General features: G+C 44.4%; 2 protein-coding genes across 3 annotated transcripts in view; one reads left to right on the top strand and one right to left on the bottom strand.

Moving 5' to 3' along the window:
- The window catches only part of C1H12orf43 (chromosome 1 C12orf43 homolog), a 28,859-nt gene extending 3,894 nt beyond the window's left edge, over window positions 1-24,965 (top strand). For both annotated transcript variants that reach the window (XM_037405637.1, XM_037405551.1), the window contains 4 exons: window positions 3,436-3,645; window positions 6,636-6,789; window positions 19,324-19,445; window positions 20,070-24,965. The gene's annotated coding sequence lies outside the window, so the exon portion shown is untranslated. The remainder of the gene's footprint in view (window positions 1-3,435; window positions 3,646-6,635; window positions 6,790-19,323; window positions 19,446-20,069) is intronic.
- HNF1A (HNF1 homeobox A) lies at window positions 249-19,317 on the bottom strand. The gene is made up of 10 exons (XM_037405057.1): window positions 17,325-19,317; window positions 10,137-10,336; window positions 9,036-9,222; window positions 8,481-8,719; window positions 7,529-7,686; window positions 5,542-5,743; window positions 4,074-4,265; window positions 3,681-3,802; window positions 3,244-3,385; window positions 249-2,654 (listed from the first exon to the last, which is right to left on the bottom strand). Exons 1-10 carry the CDS (start codon window positions 17,648-17,650, stop codon window positions 2,527-2,529), a joined length of 1,896 nt encoding a protein of 631 aa, XP_037260954.1. The 5' UTR covers window positions 17,651-19,317; the 3' UTR covers window positions 249-2,526.
- Window positions 24,966-25,869: the final 904 nt, after the last annotated feature.

Below are 25,869 nucleotides of genomic sequence, written 5' to 3'. Positions count from 1 at the left end.
CTCCTCCTAGATGCCTACTAAGAATAACTCCAGCCTGTGGGAGACTCATTTATCAAAAGCATCCCGTCAGATATCAGGGCCCCCTTATTCCCCCCCCACCCCCAGCCCAATCATCATAACAATCTGTTGTTGAAACCTGCCCTGTTACTAATCCCTCTGTAACCTGCACTTCTCCAGGGCCCCTGCATATGAACAGAGTGTGCAGTGAGCTTATTTCAGGGCTATTATAAGCAGTTCCCTTCAAGTTGTGACCATTGAAACTTTTTTAATGGGTAGTTTTTTTCATGGCATTCATTGTTATTAAATTCTACTGCACTATGTTTTGTACAACAGTGGTTTTCTTGCTCTATTCAGATGGCTGCCCCAACAGAGGTAAAGATGTCTGAAGGTGGCTCTTTGGTTGCTTGATAATCAATGCTAGGAAATTGCTACAGGAAGATCTTAAGCCTAATATAAAGGCACAGTGTTTCAGTCCTTATTTTGGTTGATTATGAATTTTGTCTCTCTGAAATACAGTGGGTTTTGGTAGTTTTCAGTAATGTTCTTAGTCCATTTAAACTTCAGTTCCAGTATTTCAGGAAATTACTTGTTAGAGGATAAATACTCTTCTTTTGTTTTTAATATTGTTGGGTTTCAGTAGCTCTAACTTATTGTCCATATTCAGGAGACCAGAAAGCCAGATTAGAGAAACTGAAATAGCAAACCGTTGCTCTTTGAGCATGGGAAAACGTAGGATGTTTTCTTTCCTACTGTTAAGATCCTAGCTGTTTTTTAGTCAAGAAAACACAGCTGGCATCCAGCTAAGTGCAAAACTGACTTGTAATCTAACTGAATGTGCTAGCAGAAGTTACTTGTCTTATGGGCAGTTAAAACTTCAGTATACTGAAGCTGGCACCTGGGGTTTCAAATGCATAGTGGTCTGAATGTAACCTTTTGACTTGTTATATGGTGTGATTATTTTTATGCTAATTGGAAGCTATATGTATTTGCAACTCATGCACATGGGAGGTCAGGAAACAATTCTAGGATAGAATTAACCAGAGAATCTAGTTACTGAAATTAGTTTCTGATGGTTGAGGGTATATAGAGGAATCTCTCATCTGTAAAATCTGTAATGGACAGCTGCAATTTCGAAATTTCCAGATGTGATAACTGAAGAGTTCGCTGTTGGGCTTTTTCTTTTTGAATTCTCCCTTGTATCTTAACCTTTTAAGAGTTTTGAGCACGTTCTGGTCTCAAGAATTTTCATCCATTTCACAGCTGAAAGAATAGTTGTTCTAGTCACAAAGACATAAGCATGTTAATCAGGGCATTTTTCATGTCTGGCTAGTGACATATCTGTGACGTGGATGTTGAGAGTAAATAGAAAAGAGAGGAATAATTAAGAGGAATTATGTAAGTAGATCCTTAGGGCTAAAAACCTTCACTTAGTGCAAGTAAGATTCTTAGACCCCAGGGTAATGATTTGCATATCGAGACAGAATCTAACCTACAGGGAAGCTAAGCATGAACCATGTTCTGTAAAATGAACCCAAGCTGACATTTTTATAGAGAACAACTGAAGGAACTGCTGCTCTCTGTGGAGCATGGAACCTCCCAGGTGTTGTGCATTGTTAGGGACTGGTGGAAAATGCCATCCCCCAGCTCATTTGGCAAGATGCACAAGATGAGAATCCACATGGTTAATGCAGAGAACTGGAATCTCCTTGCTGCTGTTAAAGTTTTAATTTCTGCATTTAAAACAAAGCAGAGCTATATCAAAAATAACCAAGCCATTTCCACTAGGAGAGCATGATTTTTAGACCATGTCATTTTAAACTGGGAATGTTTGGTATTTTTGTAGTTAATTAAAGGATTTGTAGCTTGTAGTTAGTGATCCCATATGGACAGGTTTGTGCCAAGCCATTCCTGAATCTGTTTCTTGGTGATGATCATTGTAAAGTCAGGAACTAGGTTTTCTCACTCTTGCCTCCAAGATGCTATTATTTCTTGTAGTTTTGACTGGCATTTCCTTACAGCAAAGGAAGTGAGCATTTTGAGGATGGTGTCCGTTCTTTGGCATCTCAGCTTTGCTCATTCCTGCATGGCTTAGTCTGGTGCTGGAAGGTTTTTACAGGCCCAGCTTGATGAAGGCTGAGCAGCATGAAAGTCCCATCCACAGCCTGGCATTTTTGCTGTATTGCATTTGGATCCCTTGTCTTGATGGGATCCCTTCTTGGGCAGCCACAAAAGGACATCTGGCCATTCTAAGCTGGCTCATGAGGTTTGGGTTTGATTGGTTTTTGAGGGACAGGCAGTGGATTTTAGCAGTACCAGCATCATCTTTCTGTGACTTCTGTCTTGAGCCTGGTAAGTCTCTCATGGAGGCAGTGAAGGGATTTGTGTGAGGCAGTAGGGGCTGGAGGTCAGCTGAGCGCAGCAGCCTTTCCTTCCTGTGGAAGGCAGTGGTGACAGTTATGGCAAACACAGTTGGAGTTGCACCTGACAGGTTGGTTGTGGCAGTCACCTGTGAGCTAGTTGTCTTAATTACTGAGTGGAGGATGCCATCTGTGTGGAGATGAAGGTCTCGATGACATTGTGAGTGGATGGCAGCAGCTGGCTGTGGCTGTTGGCAGAGTCAGAGCTTTGGTACAGCACCAGGCTACTGGAGGACACTGTCAAAGGCACAGGTGGAAGTTAAGTACAAATTCTCACTGCAGTCCCCTTATCATGTATGCACACATGCTTCCAGTATGACTGAACTCCCCTGGCATAGCGGTGTAATTCCTTTTTTTTAGTGTGCCATCAGACACCTAGCATAAGTCCACAGCTAGCCTGAAAACATTGAGGGAAACCACCTTCAGAGAGTTAAGTTTTGAGAATTCTAGTTGATTGTTATGTCCCAGTTCTTCTCTTAGAACTGGGAAGATCTAGCTGGAGTCTCTTCATGAGAGTGTCTTGTGTTTTTCAGCCCTGAAAGCTGCCCATAAGGCTGGATATTCATGGACACTGATTTTGTCAATATTTTAAAGGCTATTTTCCTCTCTAGATTCTGAAGAAGGTTTCTGTTTCCACAGTCTGGCCTTATACAGACTGTGCTCCAAATCTTTTCCTTGTACTAGCTTTTCAACCTCCCCCAGACACTAGTAGAGCCCTCTTAAAGAATCATGAGCCCCAGTTTCCATTTCCTAACTGGATTTTACAGTGTTGGCAAGAGAAGCTAGGCAATACATGGCTTTTTATTATAGTGGGCACAGCTCTTACCGGCAGGGCTTGAGGTGAGGCGAGGGCCTGGCTGAAGGTGCTGGATGGTTGTGTCTTGGTTCTGTAAATGTATTGTTGGTGCCTGTGACACTGGCGTATGCATCCCAGACTCTGTGTGAGTCTCCGAGTCAGATGTGAATGCCTAGAGAAAAGAAAGCTAACAGTGCTTGTTTTCTACATCCCTTTTAACAGGCCTGAGAGAAGAGTCAGCAGGTGCTGTTTCCAAGGAGATTAAATTCTCCTTGATGATGCAGTGAAGAGCTTGCTCTAATGCCTCCAGTATTGCAGCTGGTACCAGCAAGGTGAGGAGATATGAAAGACCATCCTGCTGGGATGGCATAGACCACACACCCAAAAATTTTGACAAGCAAGAAGCTACCTGCAGACTGGTGCAGTTCTAAGGTGGGGGAACAAAGGCATGTGCTAAAGGCTGTTACCTGTTTAGTTGGTGTCAGGTTAGTCAGGGCGCTGAGATTGGCTGTATCTGTTATCACCATGGTTTGTGGTAATAGGCCTGTATGTGTGTATTGGGCCACTTCAGACTTGGGGCCGTAGAGAGCTGTGCATGAAAGAAAATAAGATCATGTGGATGCTGGAGCTTTGCATGAGACTAGTTCGGTTGAATTGTTCTCCTCATGCATGTGGACCTGTTGTCTGTCTTTGAAACAGTGGGTGTGGAGGGACAGAGAGATGAATGCAATAGAAAAATAATTTCATCATTAGAGCAACAATAATAGAAGAGGAAAATAGTGCTGCAAGTCCAAGGACCCACAAATGTTCCAGAAGAGTCTTTTGTTTGTTTGCTTGAGCAGATGAGTTCACATGCTTACCGTGAGGGTTCTGTATCTGGGCCATGGTAGCCATGAAGGGACTCTGGTTGATATGGCTCTGGACTTGCTGCATGAGGGGCTGCTGGTAGGATGGGTGCAGTTGCTGGGAGAACTGGACAGGCTGCAGGGTAGTGAGGCTGCTCCCCATGCTGTTTATTACAGGTACGCTTTGGGGCTGGGTTGAGGCCAGGCCTGAAAAACAAGGACTGATGACAGTAGTGTCACACGTTATGGGAGGAGTGTGGCTGCTCTGCAATAGGGGCATCTGAAATAGTCATTGTGGCAGGCCTGTCATCACAGGGTGACTTTGGGATCTGGCTCTTCAGGTGTTCCGTTTGTTATCTGTGATTAAGAATAGATTTTGTGCCTGTGATGACAAAGTGGGAGTGCACAAAATGTACAATGCAGGCAGACACTGTAAAACCACCTCTGATTTCCAGTGTTTGCTCCTGTGTATGTCCTTGTGTACCAGCATAGATCACTTCCTGGTTTAGTGATAGTCTGATACAGAGTTCCACTGGGGAGGCCTTGCTGAGAAGTAAACTCAGAGCATCATCCCAGTGTCCAGTTAATTTTATTTGTTTTTATGAAGCTGTTGGCAACAGTGAGAACTGTGCTGTTAGCTGTCCAGCCACGTGGAGTACGAGTTCAAGCTCATTTTGCTTGGGCTTCCAAATTACGGAATTTGGAGCAGTGAGAAAGAGGTAGAAAGTTTTATGCGTTACTACCTGTTTCTCACAACTGTCCAAACCCTGTTCCTATAAATCAGCAAGTTTGTTGTTGTTGTTTGTACAGAATTAGAATCCATATCATAATCTTGGTTATAAATGAGTAAATGGAAATCAGTTCACAGCTGTCACCATGGTCCAAAATAAGGACTCTTTCCTCTTGGGAAGAAAGTATAAGAGGAGAGTATATGTTGTATTTTCCTTTATCTAATGAGATACACTTTGGCAGTAGACTAGTCTTGGAATGAAAAGAAATCTCCTATAAGTGCAGAAAAGCTGTCAAAGTGAAAAATATATATATACAAAAAGTAATTCTTGGATTCCAAAGGCATATGCTGCTCTTTGCAGGAAGTAGAACAGGATGTTTTGTCTTTCAAGCATAATGAACTTGTTTCAATTTTCATAGCTTTAAGGAAGTATTTCATTGATATTTGGGAAGATGCAGAGCAGCAAAACAAACCACTGGCACAGGAATAGTTTGTAAAATTCCCTTGCTCTTAAGACGTGGTTTTGTGTGTAGCTTAATTCTAAGTTGAATAAGGAACGTCTGTCCCTTAATTCCATTGGTACTTGCAAGTAGTGCTGCTGAAGAGCCTTAGTGTTTGTGACAATTTCCCTAGGTGCATATCACTGCCAACTTAGTGCTTTTTTTTCTGAAAATGAGGCAGGTAATTCTAACCATTAGAGGTAGCTCTTAATCTGAATCCTGATAAGCAGAGTCATTACAGAATACTACTCACCTATCACCAGGGTGGAGGCACCTGTGTTGGTGAATGCTGGTGCTAGGGATGAGGTCTCGCCAGCTCCAATTGCCATAACACCTGGCAGTGATGCCATGATAAGGTTCTGAGTTTGCTGGCTCAGCGCATGTGGATTTTGCTCTAGGCTGTGCAAGGCGGTCAGGGTGCTGACAGGAGGGAGAGTTCCTCCCGGAGCTGAGACCTGTGTGAAAGGAGGACTGTGAAAATGCCATCTGCAGCAGGTTGAGTTTGATGAGTCCTGAAGCTGCAATAAATGTCCTTCTCCCTCTTCCTGCCTGCTCTGACCCCTTGTTAACTAGAAAGACTTCACAACTGCTTATTTGCAGTTTCCCTGTGCTCATCAATTAACTAGCAAAGGTCAGCTGTCGAAATACTAAGAGTAAATTCTTGCTGGTTTAGTTCTTTCAAGTTTAAGAAATCATAGGGTTTTACAAACAAGAATGAGATTAGTCCCACTGCATTCTCTACAGGGAAAGTTTATCTTCTGTTTTACAACTGAGGGTAGAAGATGATGCTCAGAGAAATTAAGAGGATCAGGTAATTTTACGTAGTAATTTCAGCTGCAGAGTTCAGCACAGAATCCAGGAGTTCCTCTTTACTTGTTCACCTTTTCCTCTGATAAATGCCTGTAACTTCCCTTTCTCCCAGCAAGTGTATTTTAGTGGCCATTGAGTTTTCAGATTGAGATTTTGAAGAAGTCGCTGAAAAGTTTCTTTAGCCTTTTTTTTCTCATACGGTATGTTCTTGAGGCTGCATTACCTGGCAGTTCCCTGCTGTTAGAGAGGAAAAGTGCCTGTTAGATAAAACAGGACTGTTCCATGTTTGTGTCTTGCTGATTCACTCTATCCTTGAGTCATTTAGAAATTTAATAACTGGACTGTTTTCTCAGCCTCTGAAATGAACCATGTAACCTGTGTCAGTGCTCTAATGTGGTTTTGTGTTTGCAAGGCCTTTTAGCAACCTGTAGTTGAAGTACTGTGAAACAGCAAAAAAGCATTCCAATAATTTAGCTGGTAGAGAAACCTCAGTGCTTTACATTCTACTTTTTTTTTTTTTTTTTCTTCTCCCTTCAGACAGAAAGCTGTAACGGATCTTTAGTAAGAGTAACCAACAGGTTAAACAGTGGAGCAGGTCACCTTGATATCAGTTTTAGAAGACAGCTGTAAAAGACTTTCAGCACCTCATGAAAGACTTTTTCTTCAGGAAGAGACCAGAAAAGTCAGCAAAGTGAGTGACTGACAAGATTCAAGTCATACTCATTTATAGTGAACTTAATGCAGCCTCAGGCCAGTATGCACTAATGCAAACTTCTGCCAGCTGGTTCCCTGTAAGCAAGGGAACATGTGCAAACTGGAAATGGTCAGTCATGTAGTTCTAGTGCTTCATTACTAATTATGTGGAAAAAGGTGTATTCAACTCTGAAAAGGAAATTTGCTTTGAGAAGGCAGATTTTTATAGTCTACGTATCCAGTGCGTGTCTTGATGGTAGCTGTTTGCCTTAATTTTTATGGGTAAGACAGATAGATGTAAGTATGGGTCTGTGTTCTGTTAATTCCATTGGTGTCTGATCAACTGTCTTGAGATGTGTAGAGCTCAAATGAGAGTAGGAGATGAGAATCTCACTGGGAAAGGGAGGAGAGAACAGGGTTTCCTGGGAGGAAAGAAATCCTGTCATACCCCAAGCCCTGTTTTTTTCAGAAGAGGCTGTTTTGATTGATTGTAAGGAAATGGCTATACTTCTTGCTTTTGTGCTGTAATACCTGCTCTCACCAGCAGTCTAGAGGGTACATGTATCTCAGGACTGCTTATGTTGCATAGTAAGTGCAAAGCAGCTGTGTAATATCTCTAGAAGAAGGTGGTTTTAAGAGTATTCTAGGAAAAACTACTTCTGAATAGTCCATATTGTGACCATGGGCAGAGCATCTGACATTCTTCAGTTGCCAGAACTTAAGTATACATCACTTACCAGCTTAGTGTCTGTGCTCAGTAGGTTCTGACTGGGCTCCAGTCCAGGGGGAGAAACCTGATGCAGGATGGTTTGGGTGGTCACCATGGAACTGTTCCCATGGTGGTTGCTGCTGGAGGACTCTGGCTCGCTGGCTGGCTGCTGGTTGTACCTCACTCCTGCATCACAAGGAGGGAAACTGGTTGTCAAAGATGAGAAACTGAGAAACTCTGGCAAATGCTCCATTCAGCTTCCTTTGCAGGTGCTTGCCTTTAGATGTTTGAGGCAGAGACAAGGAGGCTAGTAGGGGAACCAGGAGAACAGATGTTCTCACCACCTTGCCCTGGTTTTTCTCTGTAACATGGAGCAACCGCGTCCTCAAATACTGACTTTACGGTATGGCTGTGTGTGCTGCGGGGAGCAAGCGGGGTTCACTAGATACCACCCTTCTGGATGTGGGTGTGGAGAGGAGAGAGTTTCAGCAAGATTGTCTCTTCCTAGAGTGAGAGCAATTACCACATCTGACCTATGGAAAAGCTCTGCCATTCTAGGTGGAGAATGACCTTTCCTGATGCCTGAAAACTCCGTCACAGTGTCTCATGCTGCTGGTACATATTGGAAAGAGTTGGAGGCACACACGAGTGAAAGGATACAGACCTGACTTGTGGTAGCAGCCAGTGGATGACTCCTTGAAAGGGGATTACTGCCTGCCAGCCGTGAGGGAGTGCAGGATGACAAAGAATAAGCCAGGAGTTTTGGCTGAAAGTTTTGTTACTGAACTTTGTTACCCTTGCTGTTTTAGCCACTCCCCTCACTCAGAGACGTGGTCTCTTTGTCACTGGTGCTCTACCCTTGTAGCAAGTCTCCTCTCCCTGTCTGTAGATTCACATTCTAAAGGGGTGGACTTGGGAGATAGTTTTGGTGACTGAGTTTGGGTAGGTTAACCCATGCCCCTTTCATTTTTTTTTCTTACCGTGAACTTTGCTGGGTGAAAGAGCAGATGGTGGCTGGAGAGAGGAAGAATTGTGAGGAGTTAAAGGGGGAGCAGAGGTGGGCTGTGGTCCGCTGAAGGTGTCCATGGCCAGCTTGTGCCGGAAAGCCTCCTCCTTCCTGCGATTGGCAAACCAGTTGTAAACTCTGACCTCCGTCACCAGGTTTGAGCCCAGTCCCTGGGCCTGAGATGGGGAAACACCTCTCTGAATACACTCTGCTCTGTAAGGGGAAAGCACAAGAGCCTTGCTGAGCTGGGCTTAGTCAAAGAGGCAGAGTAAGTGCACAGCCCCAAAGCGGCTGTGGTCTGGCGCACTGCGTGTAAGGATCCTGCCAGGTATATCAAGATACGAGGCATTACTTATCCTCTGTGAGCAGTGAATGCTCAGTTGCGGCATTTCATTCAAATGTGGCTGGTGTCAGTGGTGACATCCACTGCTGGACCGTTACCCTGCCTCTCCTCGGCACTAGCAATCTCCAAGAACACGGAGGGGCACTGCTGTGCCCCTCTTTGTCAAAGCCAGACAACCATCCTTACCTGTTGCACTCCTCCACCAGTGCCTCTCTCTCTTCTTTACTGGGGTTTTTCTGTCTCTCGTAGGCTTGGAACAGGATCTGTTGTGAGGCAGGACCCCACTTAAAGCGGTTTCTTCTTCCCTTCTTGGTGGGCAGGTCATCTCCCATGGGCTCCTCTGTCAGGATACCCTGGCCAGCGTGTGTGAATTCTGCAGACACAAAGGGGCAAGGGAGTTTGTTTTCTGGAAGCATTTCCAATAGTTCTGTCTATTTGGGTACGTAGCAGGCCCCATGCAGCTTGCCCTTGGAGGATATCTTATACAAGACAGAGGGCTGAATCTAAATGGGGTGGAAATAAAGTTCCATAACTTGCTGAAACTAGTAAGATGTTCCTAGGAGGACTGTATTTACCTGTCCTTTCTCTTGCATGCATTGCATCTCTGCTCCTACCCACCTTGGAGTAGTGAAAGCAAATGCAGCTGAGCTTAGAGTAAGTGTGACTGGAGTCCTGCTTTCCAAAACTATCCAAAGACTAGATGTCTCATTTTACTTGCCACCCACCAATATAAAATTAAGTAAGACAAGTTCCAGACAGGCTCTATGAATGTAAAGTGCAGGCTGCAGGAATGGGTTCCCAGTAGGTGCCTGTAATAAAAGGGCCTCAGAGGGCATGAGGTCATAGCCCACAGTGGTTTATCACACAAGGTGATAGCCCAGAGTTCATTTTTTTTCAGTAAGTACAGAAGCCTGGTGCTTTTTGCAGCTAGAGGAACTGTTGCTTTGGCTGAAATTGCAAAAGCATAGTTTTCAGGCAGAAATCCTGTCTCTGTCATCTGCCCACTACAACTGCTTTAGTGTGAGGATGGGTGTAGAACTCCAATTACAAATGGGGAGTGTTAGTTTGCTTCTCTTTAGTCAAACACAGGATGGGGTGAGTGACTGCGAGCTGCTTCACAAGGGAGGGTTTTTCCATGTGCTGTTTGATTCACCTTGCCACTGAATACTGACCTAGCCTTTTCTAAGCTTCCATTTTTCCTTGATAAAAATAGGGAGTAATGATTAGCAAAGGAGAGCAGAAGCCTTTATGAAATTGAGACAGGAAAACAGTTGTTGCCATACTTACGCTGGGCCACCTCTCGCTGCTTGCGGACATACCAGGTGTAGAGGGCTGCCCTTTTTTGGGTCTTCATGGGAGTGCCCTTGTTGAGGTGTTGTGAGAGGTGAGATTGGTTCAGACCAGTAGTGTCCACCACTTCACGCTGAGGGATGTTGTGCTGCTGGAGGTAGGATTTCACCATCTTTGCTACTCGCCAGGGGTCCTCTCTGGAAGGAGTAGAAAACACTTCTCAGGAGAGAGAGATCTAACACCTGTGCTCAGTGAAACCTGGATTCCAAGGAATTGTACTCGTAGCCCCTGACGTGCACCTTGTATGTCCGTTATCACTATAGCGTTTGGCAAGGCCAGTGTTAACTGACTGCATAAGGGAAAGCTGCTCCTCAGTGTGGTACCTTGTTCAGTTTTGACTCTGTGTTCAGGGTAAAAACTGCATGGTATTAGAAATGAAGTGCAAAAGATGTGGCACTAGCTTCCTTTGTTCTCTGTAGGCACCTTGATCTCCCCTTAGGAGGGGACCCTTTGATTATCAAGGGCATTTCCCAATACATGGCTTTATTCTTTGTCTGTGCTCATTTGTATACAAGGCTTTGCGCTGTTCTGTCTAGGCGGTTGTCATCTGTAAATGGTAGAAAGTGCTGACCAATGACTTGAGCAAGAAATTAACCTTTCTGCTGGAAAGTAATGTGAATGTAAAGCATTTTTGCTGCTAGTGAGAGATGGAACAAGGAGGGAAGTGATGTTACCTTTCAGTATTCAGTTGGATGTTTTATTACTACAGCTGTCTTTTCAGAGTTGACCTCTTACTTCACTTCCCCACACAACTTTTCTATCTCCCTTTCTTTAAGGCATGGCTGCTTTGGATAGGTGTACCTAATTTTCCAAGACAGATTCATTGTGGTATTAGGCTGAACCTAGCTCACGCCCTGATGCTGGTCCAGGTTTGGTTGCCTTGGAATGATTCAGAAAGTAAAAACGGGCTGTCGTCATACTGTGACACAACAGCCATGTACGCATATGTATACACCAAGCCATCCAGGATTATGTTCTTGCATGTGCTACATGTTATTCAAACACTGATTCACATCTAGATCCACTCAAAGCTTCAAAATGCAATAAAGAACAATGGGCAAATAACCAATTCCTCCTATTGCCACCCTCCTTTGGAGTAACAGCTGAGGGAATAGACCTATTTGAGACCTGCTCACAAAACTTCAGAAGCTAATCTGATTTGGGATTTCATAATGAATGCGAATCTCTGTTTTTTAGGATTTCAGATTAGAGTATCCATGGAGGTTCCTGACAAAAGTAGAAAAAACGTGACTGACTTCATTGTGTGTATTGATTTCACCAGAGCGAAATCACAGTAAAAATAAAGATGTGAAACCAGGCGGTCTGGGTCCAAACAGTGCAGGAACCTCTTTACAGAAGAGCCTCTGGTTCACTTTTAACAAAGAGCATCCTTCTGTGCTTTCTATGTGAAATGTCTGGTGGAAGTAGTTTGCGTGCTGTAGAAATACACTGGTGACACACGTCCAACACCGGCATCAAAGGAGCAGTGTGGTGAAAAGAGGTGCCTACCATTGTGCAGAAACTGTCACAAGAGCGCACAGGTCTGAGCAACAGGCAACAACTGTACTGTTCATCGCTTTGTTGACTCAGGAGGTTACCAGAGGCTGTGAAGTGATAAGGAGGACAAAGTCCACACCTGTTCTCTCAGTACAAACACCCTTATCTCTGTTCCCCTGCAGCCCCTCTCCCAGTGGCTGGATAGTCCAAGGAGCGAGCTCTGCTGCAGTTAAAGTGTGACAGAAAGCTGTAACTGACACTTTCTGAAGAACCTGCTTTCTTGAAATAGGATCATTTGTTTCTTTCTTGCAAGGGGATGCTTGCTATAGAGGCTTCTATTTTCTAGTTTCTTCTCTTAACAGTCTTTGTCATTCAGAAGCCTCAAACTGGGCTGAACTTAGAAAATTTCCTCAGTGTGTTGGGGTTTTTTTCTTCTGCTGTCCAAACCAAGGACCAGTCTCCTTCCTTTGTGATAGTCTAGCCAACACCTGCACCCTGAATTTTTTCTACAGGTCCCTATACAAAGGAGAAAAGGCTCCAACCTGGAACCTCTGGTCTTTTAGATTTGAGTTAGGCTCAGATGGGAAGAGGAAGGACTGTGTTATCACTGATAAATGTTGATTTCCTTCCTGCACCCCAATCACGAGTTGCTTTTGTCTCCATGTCAAGATCCTCACTTCTTTGCAGCTGGAATAAGGCAGAAAGTATCTGTTGAGTGGTTAAAGCTCTGTGATTTTTTTTTTTTTTCTTTTGAGACAGAGGAGGGAGCTTTGTAAGGCAAAACAGCGCAGGGGAATCTTAGTACAGTATGATTTTATAGGACAGTTGTATGAAATTGTAGATGCTATTTACATTGTCAAAGCACAGACTGTAATATTAATGCAGCAATTCCTTTGGGCCCAAGGCTATATCACAGTGATGGCAGTTGGTCAGCTGAACCATTGCCCAAATACATAGTTCCACCTGCAGTGCCTTCAGCATTAAGACATCACACATCGAAACCTTCACTCTTTCACTGGTGGTAAGACTGCTATTGCCTGTCAGAGGATAGGATTTTACCCTAAACCTAGTTCTCCTGTTTGTAGTTGCACTAAAATCTCAATTGCTTCCATGAGTCAGAACTGTGGAAAAGGGTCTGCCTTGCTCAAGCTTTCCTTCTCTATCTCCAAGCCTGTTTCCTGTGGTTTAGCTTCCCTTTCTCCCTAGATGCAAGCTGTCTCCCCACTCCTCTCTTGTTCTCCAAGGTCTGATCTCTGTCTCCAAATTCCTCTCACACAGTTTTTACTCCCTTCTTCCGAAGTCTTGCTGTCCTGCTGTCAGTTGCTTATTGCCATCTGAGCATAGCCCCTCTCCCTGGCTCATCTCAACCACAGGGGCTTGGATCCTCTCTCCATGCCAGCTTCCCATTTTCTTAGTTCTGAGGTCACTTTTTAAGGGCGTTTTCACCTCCCTTTTGTTACCTGAACAATAAGTAACCCAGGTAGTTAGTTATAAACTCAAAGGGAACAAGAGGCTGGTTGATAATTTATAGCAACATCTCAAATTTAAATGGAAAGTAAATATCAAGTTGTTAGCATTAAAGAAAACTCATTCCAGAGAGCTGGAGATGTAACATTCAGGGGACCTTCTCTTTCCTTCGCTCTTCCTGACTTTTCTCTTTCTTTTTGACTTCGTTCCTTTCCTTCCTCTCCTTTTCTTTGCTCTCTCTGTCTTTCCTTTCCTTCTTTCCTGTTCTTGTGTTCTCAAGCAAGAGAAGCCTTCGTTTCCCCGAGGTGGGTTCTGAATTGCTGCTTTGAACCAGACCTTGTTTAAACAGAGGTTCAGAGCTATGAAGTGCTCAGGACCATCCTCTGGCCCTTTCCTCTGGAGCCTGCTAAACAGCCCTCACTGGTGTCAGTGCGCAGCCTGGAGCCGGGCTAGGCAGAGAGCAGGGAAGGTAAGACCATCCCGGCAGGGTTCCTTTCTATTGAACTTGGCCTGGTTTGCCTCATCTTGGTTTATATGTGGAAATGAAAGGGGTGTGGCAGCTTCATCTCCAGATTCCCCAGCTAGAGTCATTCTAAGACACTGCTTACACGGGGAAAAGACTGAACCTTTATCATTATACCTTTGTTTTCTTTTTTTCCTCATGGAAAACATGCTTTTATCCCTGCCTCCAGGGGAAATCTGTTGCTTATCTCAATTTCTCTCTTTCCTAATGGAATTTCACCCCTTGCCCTACAGGTGAGTTGTTGCTATACCTCTCTCCATTTGCTGTACCTGTGATAGTATGATCTGTCCCTTCCCCCAAGGTAGCCTCTCTTGCTTTCTACTCTGGGGAATATCTGGGAATTACTCCACACAGCTCTATCTCCCTACTGAGTTACTTATTCTTTATCATAGATGCATTTGTTTTCTGTGTGGAGTGATTTGGAAAGAATGTTTTTATTCAAACTGTAAATCTATGGAAGATCAGTAAGATAGATTAAGGGTCAAAATTAAATTATGTTAATTCCTCACTGGACAAACCTTTGTCTGAACTTCCTTTAGCGTTTTTTTTCTGTAGGGACAAAATCTCATCAATACCCACAGGTGCAACTAGTTGTGTGGATGTATCTTCTCAACATCCTGTTTTACTGATCTTTGACTAGTGCTTTCCAAACCTTGGTTTAAACTTCAGTGGTCTTATGAAGACATACTTCGTCTCTTGATGCTGTCTTTTCTTTTTTTTTCTTCTTTTTTTTTTTTTTTTTCCTGCTGTCTAGCTCCTGGGAAAGCCTAACAGGGGACCCTTTCCTGATTCTACTTTACAAGCAATAGCTGCAGTTACCACAAAGACTTTTTTCTATCACTAAGAGCTGCCCACAAGCCAATTGCTCTGTTAAAATGTGGCCTGTGCTATTAGGCCAGGAATTGTTAATAATGCCTGAAGAGGCTTCTGCCTAAAGGCAGAAGTGCCTCCGTCTGGTTTCTGGATTTGAAATCCTTGTGTAGATGCTGAAATAGCTTTGCAAGCATTGAAATTTTACTGAGAATCCCTGGGCATCGAGATTCGTGCCTGCCTTCCTTTTAGGTATTGCTGGGAGTAATTTCTATTACAGACTGTTCTGCCTTGTCTTTCAATACTCATAGTACTATTTTAAGGACATAACCTTTAGGCATCTACTAATAGAAAGGTTTGTTCTTAAAAAGAAAACAAGTCTATTAGTAGGTAATGACTGCTTACGTGTTATCAAACCCTGATACTGGTTCAGATGCTTTGAATAGATTCTCAGACATACGGTTGATTATTTTTTTTTAATCTTTGACCAGAAATTTGAAACACGTCAATACAGACTCCCTACTATTTTCATTTGATCTTGACTAATTTTGATCTATTATATTCCTTCATAAGTATACTCATGTTTTTTGCTGAAACTAAGGCTTCTGGTCGCCTCATACTGTCCTCAGCAACAGAAGTGACTTCTTGTTCTATCCTGTGATACAGGGGACTGATGAAGGAAAACTCTGAAATTGCAGAATTTGTAATTAAGACTTAGCATGAGGCTTAGGAGATCCTTGTTCTTGCTCGCTTCTCTCTGCACTATCTTAGGGTTTTGGATAGGTCATAGAATCTCTCTGTACCTCAGTTCCTGTTTGTGAAATGGGAATGCTGTTCAGCTGACTGTCTGGAGAGAGATGTGGGACTGTTCCTTGGAAAGCATTAATGTCACAGGTTTGCAAGAGAGGTAAGACTGTTGTGAGGCTGGTAGTAAGCACAGGAGAGACTGGCGGCAAGCTCCTAGAAAGTAGGGAGGATCAAAAACCAGAATTCATGCTGAAGTAAGGGTGGCAGGAAGGAATTCCCTCCATCCTTGTGTCTGTTCTTAGATCACAGCGGATGGCACTCCAGTCCTGCTTCACCCATTCATTAGAGAAAATGGGACAAAGCCAGGTGCTGCTCTTCAACTTCCATGGCTTCCTTTGTTGAGAGATACCTGATAAACCATCAGAAGTTAATGATCAAAAAGCTTATCAGGGTCTTTTCATCTATAAATTTATAAGACAAAAGAGAAATAATAAAGCCATTGGATAATTAGTAACTAGTCAGGGCCCGCCCGGTGCCACTGGGCTCAAACTACCCCAAGACCTGTACGCAGACTCAGGAAGATGAGAAGGAGACAGGCATGAGGGGAAGAAAAAGAGTGGAAGGGAGAGAGAGAATTAGCCCAGACGACAACAAAATGGGAGGAATAGCAGCAGAGACAGAAGTGAGGAGAGAAGGAAAATACGTAAAAAGAATGGGGGAAAGGTAAAGGTACAGAGGAGACTAAAAGATGTGACAGAGCTGGAAGTGGGGAAGAGATGAGAGGTATGAGATGTACTGGGCCAGAAAGAAGATTGAATTATTGGGAATGCTTTCCCCACCCAGGTAAGACCTGATCCAGTGAATTTTCCTGTGTCTGGTACTGCAGAGTCATCAACTCCCTATCTGCTAGGGACTTTTCTTCTGAGTATTTACAGTGAATGCTAGCACTTGTCATGCTGCGTTTTCTTCTCTGGCCTTTTGCGGTGGGATTTGATGTTTGCTTCTGGTATGTTAATTTCCTTTGGACATGAAAGGGAGTGATCAGAAAGCCTGAGAAATTCTCCGGATTGATTTTAATTTTAGTGAAGATTTTAAGTGCAGGTTGTTGCTGCATCTTTTTGTCTTCTATCAGCTTGTCATTTCAAAATACCCCCAAAACAGACAGGCAAGAATCTGTTTCTGTTGTGATAGATAGGTTGAATGGTCCCGATCCTTGCTTGGACAAACCTCTTAGGTCACCCGTGGGAATTGTATGTCAGCAAGAATCCAAAATGTGAATTCTGATGAATGTTTCTGAGTCTATCGTGAGGCGTATTGGTTCAGGGAACCTTCTGTCTTTTGATCTCAAAAATGCTTCTATGCAAACTAATTTGTGTGGCAGTAAAACCTGTAGTTGTTGCTGCAGGTGTACTTTGCAGTTGTGACAGGCAGTGGATGGTAAGAATAGAATGTTCTACCCAGGTTTTAACCTCTATGCATGTATTTGGTGTGTGCTTTTTCTATGAGAAAAAGCCCCACTGAAGTCAGGATAACTTTGTACTCACATGAATGACAAGAACACGTTCTCTTGGTTTGTCTTTGGCCAATAATCTATAGCAAAAAACACTGACATTAATGGTATTAACCTCCTTAAATACAGCAGGGAGACACTGCAACTTCACTGTACCATACATCCTCAGGCAAATACAGCACCAGTTAAGAGTGACCAGATTTTTTTCTTTTTTTTGTTTTTTCCTGATGACTGAAATTGTGAATTCTATTAAAAAATTAAATGCTAAAACTTAACATTCAGTGGGAGAGATGCAAGTTATACAGGCCTCGGACTATTCTGAAGCCTGATGATACAACCATGTCAAATACATTATCAGGCTCTGTGGCTCCCTTCATGTATTTGAAGTGAGATGAAAAGAAAGCCTGCACATTTATAAAGAATTTGGGGGTGTTTTGGGGCTGCTAGTCCTTGCGTGGATGAAGACGGTGTAGCTGTATCAAAAAGGGGGCATTGAGCAGAAAGGGAAAGAAAGAAATTTAGAGGGAGAGGGCAAGAAAGCATCAAAGAGGAGCAGCAAATCTGTGCTTACTGTAATAGTCTTTCCACCACAGCCTTCTGGTGAGCAGCCTCCTCAGGGCTCAAGTTTTCCAGCTCCTTCATTATTGGAGGGGTAAATTCCTCCCCGTCATCAGAGGTTTCATCTTCTGATAACCTGGACTCCCCCATTCCGTTGGGGATGTCGGGACAGGGTTCCCCTTTCTCTGTCTGGAGGGCATTGATAGCGCGCTGACTTTCACTCTGGAGCACGTAGGGTTCCACTTCGCTCAGCGCCTTGATCAGGGTCTCCTTGGTTAGCCCTGACTCCAGCAGCGCTCCCAGCAGCTCCACTTGAAGATGACTCAGCTTCGAGACCATGGTCTTCAGGCTGGTGTCTCCTGGATTTGAATTTCAGGTTATCCTGCTTCCAGCTTCCCTACACCATGTTCCTGAGGTAACACGCCCGACTGTCAGGAGAGTGGGCACAGCACAGCCTCCCGCCTTTACGCCCCCCCCAAAAAAACAAAATACAAAATTGAGCCACTTCAGACCCCCCACGACTGTCCTGAGCCAGTGCTGATAAAGGGACCCTTGGCTATCTGTTTACATTGGAGCAATGTAAATTCTCCAAGGTTCATATTTATCTGTGTGCTTAGCAAGTTACTGAACTTTGGACTTCAGCACTGCAGCAGCGGTTCACAAAGTGCAGAGGGAGAGAAAGCAGGGGGAGGGGGAAAGGGAGGGCAGCAGAAGAGGGAAGGAGGGGGTAAAATGAAGGGACAGAAGGTCTGCAGTATGGAAAAGTAAACTACAGAAAGAAAACCAGGAAAATGCGGATGGAGAAGTGTGACTTATTTCTGGCCCCATTAGTTTTAGAGAAAGAAGGACATGGAGTACCTGAAGGAAGAAGTGCGTTTGGCTGCGAGTGGTTCAGGAGAAGGTGCTGCCATTGGAAGATCGCAGAGCCCGCTTGGAGCTCTGGCAGCAGGGAGGTTCAGCCAGCCTCAGCCCCTGCCAAAAGCTTTGAGCTGAGAGAAAGCCGCTCTGGCAGCTTCACTAGCCTTTGTGCAACCCCCCAGCAGAGAAGTGTTGACCACTGGGTTTATATGAATATTCCAGAGACTTACGGAATGTTCTGGAGCTCCAGCTGACTTCTGTGGCAGAGCATCAAGTGTTAAATGACTTTTCCACTTCTGGCTTTGGCTTGCTGGGTATCTTGATATGCAAATACTAGTACCACCATTATAACTTGCTATGTTTATTGCTTAATTGATGAGCAGGAGAAGTGTACCCGCATAATTTGGGGATTACAGGGCTTGTCCCACTGAGCTTGTGATTCAGGCATCTGATAAGGAATAGCCCTGGGTGTTGGTTCATGCTGAAAGTCCCGGCCCTGTCATCAGTTGCTCTGCTGCTTCTGAGGAGTGCTCTGGGCAGGCTTGTGGTTCCCATTTATCATCTACCTCCATCCCTTCTTGATACTGGTTCTGCTCCCACCCATTGAGTGACTTCCTACAACATGCTTGCCAGGTCACTTAGTGCAGCTCTCAGGGAGTCCTTACGACTGAATTGTCTGTTCTGTTCTGAAAATATATGAATGAATCTATCTGCTTTGAGTGGCTAAATTATAGAATATCTTGATGTGCACATGTGGACTTGATGCATGAGCATCTCATGCACATGATGCCTTGTGTGATCAACGGGAGAAGGATTTAAAGCTGTTGTCTCAATGGAGGTTTCCTAGGGGCAGCTACCTGTCTCTATACGCTCCCATCAAGCCTGAGCTGGGAGAAGCCTAGAAGGACTGACCCCAAACTGGGTAATGTCCCAAGGCAATGATGCAGAGTCACCTTGGCCCCTGTTTCTCCTTTGTGGGCACCTTTAGCCATGCTCTCCAGCCTCCTGCGACAACATGCTAAGTCAGCAGCTGAAGGACAGAGCTTCTTTGCAGATTGGACCCCTTCCTCTCTCCAGACACTGCAAGCTGTGGTCGGGCTGCTGGGCTGACCCTTTCAAGCAGGACTGTTGTTAACTTTTACCTTTTATTTCAGATGGCGTCTGCACCCAGAGTACTAGGTCCCCTCCTTGCCTTAAAAAAGCTCAGATGGATACAGAAGACTTTCTTTGTGTGGCTAAAGAAGTAACGATTTAGAATCCATTTAAAACATATAAGGTAAGAAATTGCCCTGTGAAAAATTAATGTAAAAAGACATCTTTAGCTTGTAAAGATTTTTTTTTTGTTATACTTGTAATAATAAAGTATTTAAAGAATGGTGAACTTTTTTGGCATTATCCTATCAAAGTTTTGATACAATTTCCATGCATTTTATTTTTTTATTACAGTTTTCCTCATTCCCCCTGCCCCCCTTCCCCAGTAGACATGCCAACATTAGTGGCTGGTAACACTAATTTTCAACTGTAATTACAGTATCCAACCATGACATATACTTTCTGCATGATATGTCCTTATAATTCAAGGACTTTGCAAACTGAGACAACAGATTGTGGTGCTCCTGCAATATGTGACAGAGGAGATTCTGTCATACTGTGTTACATTTCTGTCGTTGGTATGGTGATTTCTTTTACCTAAACTAAGGTGGAAAATATTACCATTATTCTTATTTAAGAGATTGTCCAATCTGTGTTCTGTAAGTATATATACCTGTTGAATGCATGGGGAGGGGGATCGGGACACAAACCATTAAGTTCAGATAAAGAACAGCAATATTTGTCAGTGGAAACCATAAAAAGAAAAAACATAGCAACAAATTATCTATCTGTATTGCGTGGTTTCAAGGATTCCTTATGTACCCGGAAGTCCTATTGCTGTTGCTTCTGCTTGCCTTGAGGACCTTCAGCTGCAGAGGCTTTTAAACCAGCCTGTCTTGAGACCAGTGAACACTGAAGCCTATGAAAACAGAAATGAACATCTGTTAGTATGTTAGGACCTCACTAAACGCTGCAACTGGATGCCATGTGGAGGATCCTTGGCTGAATATGGAAACCTTTCAAATACTGAGGAGGAGGTAACTATTCTCTATCACTTTATCCTGAAGGTCTTTTTCCCTTGGTCTGTTAGTATTGTGCATTTTAAACTGTGGGAGTCTGGACAACTAACAAAACAACAAGTCATCTTGACAAGCTCATGAACAATGTTACCTTAACAATTCAGTTTGGAGAACTCTATCCATTAATAATCACAAGAAGTCTGATTTCTATTTTATTTTAATGGTGAGTTTAATAAAGATTATTTAAACATGTTCAACTACATTGCATTATCCTGCGTAAACTTAAATACAACTTCTAGGCATGATTTTTTTTTTTTTATTTTAATGATTTTCTTCTCCTGAAGTAGCAGACAGTGTAGTAACACTCTGTGACAGCTATCTTACAAAACTGGGTTCCTGGCATTCTCCAATATCCTTCCAGGCAACGATGTCTTGGGTTCCTCTAATGGAATTCTGTTTTATTGGTAAATAATAGTTTCTCTTGATTAACTGTTCCAATGTAATCCCTTCTCCCCTACATGTTATAAAGTAGTTGAATTACTAAGTGGATTATTGAACAACTGCATGAAAATACAAATGGGTATACAACAGGAACATTATTCTTATTTTAGACTTACTGGTGTGTATCCTGCTTATTACACTAGGGCAAACCTAAAGTAATGGACAGCAGAGTCCTGTGAATGGAATGGAAGGCAGAATAGACTTCCAAAGCCTGACTTCTTGTATTACCAGCATTCTTATCTTTGATGTTTTCATTTACTGAAATATATCCATTATTGAGTGTATATATCCAATATATCCATTATTTCACATGATGAAAAATACAGTAATTTGCTGGGGTAAAGCCAGTGTAATGTGGCTTAAAAAAACATACAGAGAAGGAAAAACCCTAAATATATTTATGATAAAAGTGCTAGCAGAGGGAGCCTGTATAGTTCCCTGAATACAGTTGTAAAATTGCCATTGAAAAGAAATACAGAGAAATGGTTCTTTTAATAATTCTTCACCATTTTACTGTTCCTCCTGCTGAGACTGCTACATGCTTTATTGGCCTGAATGGCATTAACATCATCCCCTCCTTGAAATGTGAGAGTGCTATTATTATAACATTCACCCTTATTTCTATGGTTGGGGGAATGAAAAGCTATGCAAGTGCCAAAACCGATGATTATTTGTGCATTGGGAGCTTAGTTCCAAAAGGTATGCAAAAGCATGAAAAATATGAGATAATTGTCATTTATGTGTTGTTTTCATGGGGTTGGATTTCAGCTATTTGTACAAACCCCAAGTATCTCAGTGGGAGAGGACTCACTTGAATATATGGGTTTAGTGTTTCAAATATATATGCATTTACATTTTAATTGAGTAGTCTTTGTTGTAAATATATGATTATAATCGAAAATGTGATTTTACAGAGAAGAAAGCTGTTTTTTGCGTTGCCGCCTACTGTACTTTCAGTAGTACAACCAGAAGCAGAACCACCAAAACGTTCAGAGCCAAGAAGGGGGGAAGGCTGCCTTTTGACTGAGATGCAGAAGTAACTTCCCAAGTTTCTCCTTACTGCAGTTTGCAGGGTTCAGTTGCATTCAGAAGAACAAATGTTTTACTCTTTATCTCCAAAGACAACATTTGTTAAACTTTGGGAGTCTTGGTGAAACTGAAGCCAAGGTGTAACAACCATTAAGAACTGGCCTGGATGCAGGGCTGGAAGGCATGGTGTGACAATGCCATAGGGCATCATGGATTTAAATTACAGGCTCGCTCTCAACATTCCTCTTCCTCTATGGGGAAACAGGACTTCGCCCTTCCTCCAGGTTATCTGCCTGTTCCCCATTCACTTACGCACTGTTTCTATCTTCAGGGTGAGGATCAGACTGGAGAGCAGAGGCAGCTCTGGAGTTCAGTTAATGAAGGAGTTTCCCACTAGGTGGTAGTGAAGAGAATCGTGGCGCCGTACTGGTCAGTGCACATTTTAATTTTATCGAGGGGAACCCCACAAGAATTACAAGCGGAAGAGCCTAGCATAGCTCTGAGCTATACTGTCAAAACTGGATTATTTTTTTTTTTTGCCTTTCCTTTCTGCTCATTTCCATGCTATTTGTTCCTACCAAAACCAAGCAGCGTTGACAACTATACCTGCCATGTCCTTTCCTGAAAGGTGAAGTGTCAACATGAAGCTCCTCTGGTTCTCTTTCTACCTCCATTATAGCAGAATCAAGACATGGTTAGTTAAATGTCATCTAATGACATTTAAGCAATTTGGAGGTGAGGACTCTCTGTAGCCAGTACTTCAATCTGATTTTTCTCCAGCACACTTGCCTCTGGGAGCTACCCTTCCAAATAGAAAAAGAAAGAAAATGTTTTTGTCTGCTGCTAGTTTTGAAATACCTTGACTGGTTTAAGTAATGCATCAGTCTACATCAAAGGTTCAAGACAGAACTGGTATTTTGGAAGGACTTTGTAATGTCAGAGTAAACTGTTGCTAAAATTCAAAATAAAGCTTTCTTGTAGGTCCAAAGAAAGACTGTACAAACGAGGTGCTGAGAAAATTATCTGAGGAATGCAAGCAGCACTCCAATTTGCAGTAAGAGCAGATGCTGGGTCTGCAGGGAGGAATACATTTCTCCTGTGAATTCATCCCACCGCTATCTTGTAATGATAGAGCGAGCTTGCGAAATCACTTAGTAGTCTAGTCACAAAGCCTGAGAAGCTGAAAAAAATTATACTTTAATTGCTCATCAAGTATAAATCACTTGTGCCAAATTAATGTGCTGGAAATTTTGCAAGGCTGAGAAATTGGAAGCTATTTCAGTAAGGACACAAAGCAGGGATATTGTTTCATAGATACCAATATCAGTTTTACATCCTATTCTCAGTGAAAAAAAATTAGGAAAGGCTCTTTAGTACCAAGACAAGGGTGAAGCACTGATTTATCTCTCCCTGCATGGATTCAAAAGGATGGAGAGGTTCTTTTTTCCTCTTGCATTTACTTTATCGTAATCAGTGAAAAGAGGTGGCATAAACAGGCATCCCAGAGACACTGAGGTTGCACCACAGCGGAGTGAGGATTCAAATTATTTGTCAGTTTTCTGATTGTTCCTGTAGATCTTTCTGTTGTGCTGAGGGAGAATCAAGGCAGGGAACTTCTCCATTGTGCAAGTCCTACCTAGAGCATTTTTTTTAACAGGGGATGTGTGTACCTGGGAACACCAGAATTTCCACTAAAACAGATCGACCAGGCTGTGTACCCCACAGCTCAAGATTCTGAGCGTGACTCACTCCTCTCTCCTTGCATTATATCCGCCAAACTTTTCTGTATCTGCTGAGACGGGCACAAGTGCTGTGTATGTATGGGGTGTAGGGTGAAGGGCAAAGAGGTGTATGGTCAAATAGGAGAGGAAGGTTTTCAAGACAGCCCAGCCTGAGCTGGATGAGAGGACAGGTTAGCATTACTCACCATCTAATCCTTCCAGTACACCTAGCTGCCATGACTGACGCCAGCAGGGATCCCAGTAAGCTAGTCAGTCACAGTACTTTGAGTATTTCCACGTCATAGTTGGTAAATCCAATTCTCAAGCAGATTTTAGTAAGTGGGTAGTGTCAATTATGTCAGGAGCTCTAAGGTCGTTCCTGTCCACAAAGGCCAGAGGGAGGTGAAAATCACAGCAGGTTTGGATGCTGAGGTGACAACCCAAATCACTGGTTTTCAGTGCATAAAGATAGAGGTGTGCAGGGTGGAGAAGCACCATCTTAATAATCACAAGATTCCCAGGCATTCCCTCCACCCAGACCAAGTCAGTCTGCATTGCATATACAGCATCTTCCTTAAGCAGCATCCCAAAAACTTCAGGCAGCTGCAACATGTTGCTGTTTCCCCTTTATTGACGAAGGAGCTGAGCTACCAGAGATGAAGTGAGCTGCCCATAATTACAGGCAATTGGTAAGAGAACCAAGAAGAAATTAGATGTTCCTTACTTTTAGTCCTGTGTCATGCCTACATACCTGCCTATGTTTTTGTCCATTTAAGAATATAAATGAGATGGACAAAATGGAAATAATTTATTAAATTTACTAATAAACTAGAGTGGGCTCCAAATGCCATTTTGGAGGCATCTGGCGTTCTCTGTAGGTGCAGTGAGAATGTCCCATTAATTTTTTGGAGTTTAGCAAAGCTCTTATTAAGGCATAGAATTTCTCCGTGTTGTGTGTGTGGTTTTTTTTTTTTTTTTTTCCTAACCAAACACCTGTTTTCACCAGAGCTGGGCATTGTTCTTCTATTTATATTTAATACAGTTACATCACCTCCAGCTGTAAGTTAAAACTGGCTCTTCTCCCTCCCACGCTAAAAGGGCCAAGGAAGGAGGCTGCACAGCCGGACTGGAACAACTGCCCTGAGCTGTGCAAAGCCCCGTCGGCACAAATTGCTGCCAGTGAAGGAAGAGAGGTGAGGACTACTGGAGGAAACAGAAGATGAGGTGCTGGTTCTGCATTTGGCAGAAACATAACCAAGGACCGAAGGTTTGGTTGCAGCACTGAAGCAAGCGGGGGGAGAAAGGCCAGACCGTTGCTGTCAGCTCCTCTGCCTGGGGCTTGGGCTGCTGGTAACGTGAGGTGTAGGATTTTTATTGGGTCAGAGTATCTTGAACGTTATTTTCTTTCCTTAAATATATATATATACACACACATACACACATTGCGCGTTTGCTCCTCTTTATTTTACTTGCTTTGTTTAAAAGGGCACACTGCGCAGAAGCCCACAGCGGATGTGACTGAAACGCTGGCACTGACGGGGCTCCCTTACCTGAGGCCGGCATCTCCCACCTCACCCCCCTGCTGCAGGAGGCCCCGCCGCAGCGCTTCCAGCTCCTCCTTGGGCGTGCAGAGGTCCCGGGCCCCGCTGCTTCCAAGGGCCGGGCCCGCCCCGGTGCTGCCCCCGCTGCCGGCGGCGGCCCCGCGGAGCCGGGCGGGCAAAGAGACGCCGGCGTGGGAGTCGCGCTTGCCCGCCCGCAGCCCGGGATCGGCTTCTCCGGCGGAGCAGGCTCCGGCTGTCCCTCCCACCCGCTGCCCGCTCCAGCCGCCGGGCACAGGGGGCGGCGGCAGCGAACCCGCCCGCCCGCGGGGCCACGGCGGAGCCCGGGCGAGCGGCGCGGCCGGGCCCGACAACCAGCGCGCCGCCGCCTCCCCTCACCCAGGACGCCTGCGCGCGGCCGGCGGCGGCGGCACGTGAGGCTGTTGTGGGCACGTGATCCCGCGCGCCGCCCGGCCCGGCCCCGCCCCCGGCGTGCGCGAGCGCGGGGACGCGGCGCGGCCTGGCTTGGCCGCCCGGTGCCGCCGCCTCCCCGCTCCCGCCCCGCCCCTCGCCGCCGCCTCGCCGGCCATGAGGCCCAGCCGCCGCCGGCGCCCCAGCGCGGCCCTGCGTCGCGGCTGCTGAGCCTCCGCCCTCCCCGCCACCACCATCGCCCTCTCCGCCATCCCCTCCCCGCCCGGGCGGGGACCCCCCCTTCGCTCCCCTCCCTCCTCACAGCCGCCGCCATGTTGGGCCGGGAGCCGCAGCGGGGCCGCCACTGAGCCCCGGAGCCTGCGAGGCGG

The sequence above is a fragment of the Falco rusticolus genome, chromosome 1, assembly GCF_015220075.1.
Source record: "Falco rusticolus isolate bFalRus1 chromosome 1, bFalRus1.pri, whole genome shotgun sequence".
NCBI classification, from domain to species: Eukaryota; Metazoa; Chordata; class Aves; order Falconiformes; family Falconidae; genus Falco; species Falco rusticolus.
This window is presented reverse-complemented; position numbering and strand designations above follow the sequence as displayed.